Source organism: Monoraphidium neglectum (genome assembly GCF_000611645.1).
Source record: "Monoraphidium neglectum strain SAG 48.87 unplaced genomic scaffold scaffold01272, whole genome shotgun sequence".
In the NCBI taxonomy this organism is placed as follows: domain Eukaryota; kingdom Viridiplantae; phylum Chlorophyta; class Chlorophyceae; order Sphaeropleales; family Selenastraceae; genus Monoraphidium; species Monoraphidium neglectum.
The window spans coordinates 11295-15532 of record NW_014012356.1 but is presented as its reverse complement, the minus strand read 5'-3'; the positions used below and the strand labels follow the sequence as shown (position 1 = coordinate 15532).

Below are 4238 nucleotides of genomic sequence, written 5' to 3'. Positions count from 1 at the left end.
GTGGGTGGGTGGGGAGTTTGCATAGGCACTTGTGTACGAGAAGGCTGCACGGTATCTTACACGCAATAAGGGTTGGATTGGAGGGCAAGCTCTGGAGGGTTCAGGGCAGTGCACAGGCATGGCGCTATCCGCGGTGGACACGTCCTTGCTCCCCACCTCTTACGTGCGCCATAATCTCGCCCCGCCCCAAGCCCCATCTAACACACACACACACACACACACAAACACAAACACTTGTGTGCACAACCACGGCAACACAACAAATTGTTTGGAAACATACTGCAGCGCGCAGCGCCCACCAGAGCGCCCACTCCTGCAGCGGGGCGTACTTGGCCGCGCTCCAGTGCAGCTGCCCGAGGCTCAGCGACTCTGCCCCCAGCCGCCGCAGGGAGCCGCGGCACGCGGCGACCATGTTGCCTGGCGTGACGCGCCAGGGGTATGCCGCGAGCTTGGTGGCGATGTGGATGTTGTCGCGCACGCGGTCAGAGCCCGGGTACTCTCTGGTTGAGTGGGGTTGTGGGGGCAGTGTGTTGTGGGGGCAGTGTGTTGTGGGGGTGTGTTGTGCGTGCAGTGGGGGGGCAAGAGGGGGGGGTGGTAAAGGAAACGAACACCAGGATTCGCGGGATGTGTGGTCTGTCTGTGAAGGGTAGATTCCAGGCCTGGAATATATCCTCAGGCTTCATGGGGGGCAGGTGAATGTGCCAGCACATTCGCTCGGATTGGCCGCAGCTACCAAGCAGGGAACGGCGGCGGCACCGCACACCCTGCAGTGGGGCATGCGTGGGCACGCACCTGGTGAACTGGCCGAGCAGCTGCTCTGACCGCCCGTTGAGCCGCCCCGTGCCGTAGCTGTCCGCGGTGTCGAAGAGATTGATGCCTTTGCTGACCACAAGGTCAAACACCTGGCAGGGGGTGGTCCGATTGAAAAAATTCAAAATTTGAGCACAGGACCCCCCGTCAGGCCCATCAGGCGCAGCAAGCAATTGCGCGGCAGAGTGTGAGCTGCGGCGCGGCGTGGCGGCGCGCGGTACACGCGTGGGTGTGTTCGCGTTGACCGGTCAAACGTCACGGGATCGCGCAGTGCGCACCTGCTGCAGCTCGGGGTCCATCTGTTCGCTGTAGTCAAACAAGAACCTGTTACCCCTGGCGATGCGCGTCCGCAATAGTGCAGGTGCGCGCGGCGGTGTTGAGAGGAGCTGCGCAACTGGCGCCGCCCGTGGTGGCATGCTTGCGCCACGCCAGGCGACGGTGCAGCGAGCGGCGCAGCCGCAGGCTGTTTTTGCAGCAGGGTCGCCAGGACAATCTTCCCCCTTACCCAGATGCCGTTAAGGCAATTTGAGCAAGGAGTTCAAGTGTAAACTGGTGCCTTACACTTCCGTCTTCCGCCACTCCTCACCAGCTCCACGTGCCCAGGCCCATCGGCGACACGTCCAGATCCCCGATCTTGAGCATCTCCCGCTTGCTGTACGCGGGCTTCTCCGCCAAGCCCGATGCCGCGGCACCGCCGCCGCCGCCAAGCTTCAGGTTGCCGAAAAACGCGCGACATTCGGCACCGCGGCGAGAGCGGTGTGGTTGCGCAGCGCGTCGCGACCGCGAGCGTGGTGCACAGGACGCCTGCGTACGGCCGCACTGTGGCCGCGTGTCCCGCAAGCTAGGTGGCATGCTACCCTGCATGACTCCACGCCTTCAAGTACTCTAGACGCCACAGTTCAAAAATGAGGCTTCGGAAGCGTCAAACGCGATGCCGGATCAGGAGCGGTCACAGATAAAACCCTTGGTCATTGGGATACCAGTGTGCTTCCATTCCATCGATGCTGCGCGTGTCTCCAGACGACGCCACGAGTGACCCGAGACTTAGTCACCACACGAAACCTGCACCGTGCGCTGTTGATGCCAATCGCGAAACGGTCTGCTTATCAGCAGACTCGAAAATATGATTGCCTCGACGCTCTTTCGTTCTCCACTGGTGATCTCGGGCCGGGCTTCGGGCCGCGTGAGCGCCCGGGGCCCTGCCGCGCTACCCACGATCCGATGCAGGTCATGCATGCCCCGCTCCAGTCACCTGAGCGGCACACGGCGGCGCCTTGTCGCCGCTGTCGCTGCGGAAGGCTCCGCCGCTCCCACAGAACGGGTCGCCCAGCTCACAGACGAGCTGCGTGTACTGGAGACCGAGCGCGATGAGGCCGTCAAGACAGGTGAGGGTTATTCACAATCAATGCGCAGGCCCAGAGGACACCATGTCCACAGGGGGCACAGAAGGGACGCGCTCGCCGCGTTGCCACGCGCGCACGCGTGGCGCCTGCACCCGCGCCTGCATGCATGCATGGCCGCGCCCGCGCCCCCATGCCCCCGCCGCGCTCGCATGGCCACATCAGCCCGGGTCCAGACGCGCTGCACACCGCATGCCCCCCGTCCGCCGTGCAGCCGAGTCGTGCGCGCGCACGTCTGTGCGGCTGGAGGAGATGATCCAACTGCTGGAGAGGCTTGCTCTGGAGAAGATCAAGGTGGGCTTGCATGACATCATGTGCGTGTGTGTGCACTCGACTATCTTTTGGTTCGAAGGTGTTTCTGGTGTGCGCGCGTGTGGTTGTCTGTGTCTTCTGAGGGAGGGGGGCGATGCCCGCTTGCGGCCGGTGGTCTCGTTAGAAGCGGTGGCGAGGGGACATGAAGTGTTTGGCTCCTGCAGTGGGCTGGCGGCTCCCCGCACCACCTCTGAAGCGCCGCGCTCGTCCAGCGACCGCACGCGCCGCCGCCGCCGCTGCCAACCACCACCACTTGAATACACCAGGACGGCGACGAGGAGGGGGCGCGCCAGGTGCTCACTGAGAAGGCGTCCACGCGCGAAATTCTGGAGCGCACCAACTCGCGCGCGCAGGTGGGCGATCGCACATGCTCGGCGGCGGCCTGCGGCGCAGCCTGCCATGGGGTGTGGCGCCCCCTCTGGGTCCCGCATGTACACTTAGAGATGCTTGCTGCCAGCTGTTTTGGTACACCGCAATTGAATGTGCCTGCCTGCACCGCCGCCGCCGGCCCCGATGCGCCGGTCTGCTGTCTGCAGCTGACGCCGCCTCGCTCTGCCAACGTCCATTTTTCTCATTTCAAACGACCTACGACCTCAGATTAATTACACCCTGGCTTCCAAGCTGGCTGACAAGATCGGCAGCGTCCAGCAGCGCCTGGTGGAGCAGCTGGGGGGCGCTTCCACAGGGGGGAGCACCGCCCAGCCGCCGCGGCAGCAGCAGCAGCAGCAGCAGCCGTCCCTGCAGGAGGAGCGGCGGCCCGCGCAGGCGGCCGGAGGGGACGTCAGCAGCAGCGGCGGCGGCGGCGATTTCGCGTCGTCGTACGCGCCGCGACGCCCCGCCTGGGAGTCTAGCCTGGAGGAGGCGCGCGCCAGGATCAAGCAGGCCGAGGAGGCCGCCGCCGCCGAGGGCCGCCGCACGGCCTGGCAGGCGCGGGAGACTATAGAGGAGGCGCGGGAGCGGCTGCGGCGGCAGGCCGTCGACAGCGTGAGTGAGGCGCAGCTGCGGGTGCGGTCGCGGGCGACAGAGAGCATCGCGGAGGCCAGGGCGCGGATCGCCCAAGAGGATGCGGCGGTGTTGGCCAAGGTGACCAATGGGGTGGTGCTGCCAGAGGGTGCCATGTGTGCACGTGGGCGCAAGTGGAGCTTGCCGGCCCCACGCTTGCTGAGGCACACCAGGGCTGTGGGGACGGCGCCGCTGAAAACGGCGTCGATGGTGCAGCGGGAGGGATGCAGGACGCCCAAACGGGCCTCTGCTTGAGCGCCGGCCCGCCTTGACGCGCGGCCTTGCCCTTCCAAACCGGGTGCTGACGCGCCGCACGTGTAGGCGGAGCCTTGCAGCCGCCCTTGCGCTCCACGGTGCATGTGCTCAACACGTGCGACCCTCGGCATCGCAGGTGCAGGCGCTGATGGCGCGCTACAAGCGGGGGGAGTACGTCACAGAGGACGAGCTGGAGTGGGCGTTCAGGCGCGTGCTGCCGCGTTGTCAGCTACTTGGAGCTCTTGGGGCCTTTCCAGGGGGTTGCGCTGACCTGCCGCAGCGGGGGCGGGCTGCTTGAAACTGACAGGGTGCCATTCGCCGGTCAAAGCAACGTGTCAAAGCAGCATGCTTGCGAATGCATGGGCGCAAGTTTGCAGCGTGGTGAGTGCTGTCGCGCGCTGCGGCCCCAGCTTACGGCTCACGATTCGCGACCCTCGCGCACGCCCCCCCCCCCCCCCC

General features: G+C 65.6%; 1 protein-coding gene across 1 annotated transcript in view; it reads left to right on the top strand.

The window, feature by feature from the left end:
- Positions 1-1149: 1149 nt before the first annotated feature.
- Positions 1150-4238, top strand: part of MNEG_7277 (hypothetical protein) — a gene marked incomplete at both ends in the record, with an annotated part of 3324 nt that continues 235 nt past the window's right edge. Inside the window, 6 exons of the mRNA XM_014044254.1 lie at positions 1150-1171; positions 2127-2195; positions 2425-2504; positions 2789-2875; positions 3120-3506; positions 3916-3980. Coding sequence (XP_013899708.1) covers positions 1150-1171; positions 2127-2195; positions 2425-2504; positions 2789-2875; positions 3120-3506; positions 3916-3980 — 710 coding nt within the window. The remainder of the gene's footprint in view (positions 1172-2126; positions 2196-2424; positions 2505-2788; positions 2876-3119; positions 3507-3915; positions 3981-4238) is intronic.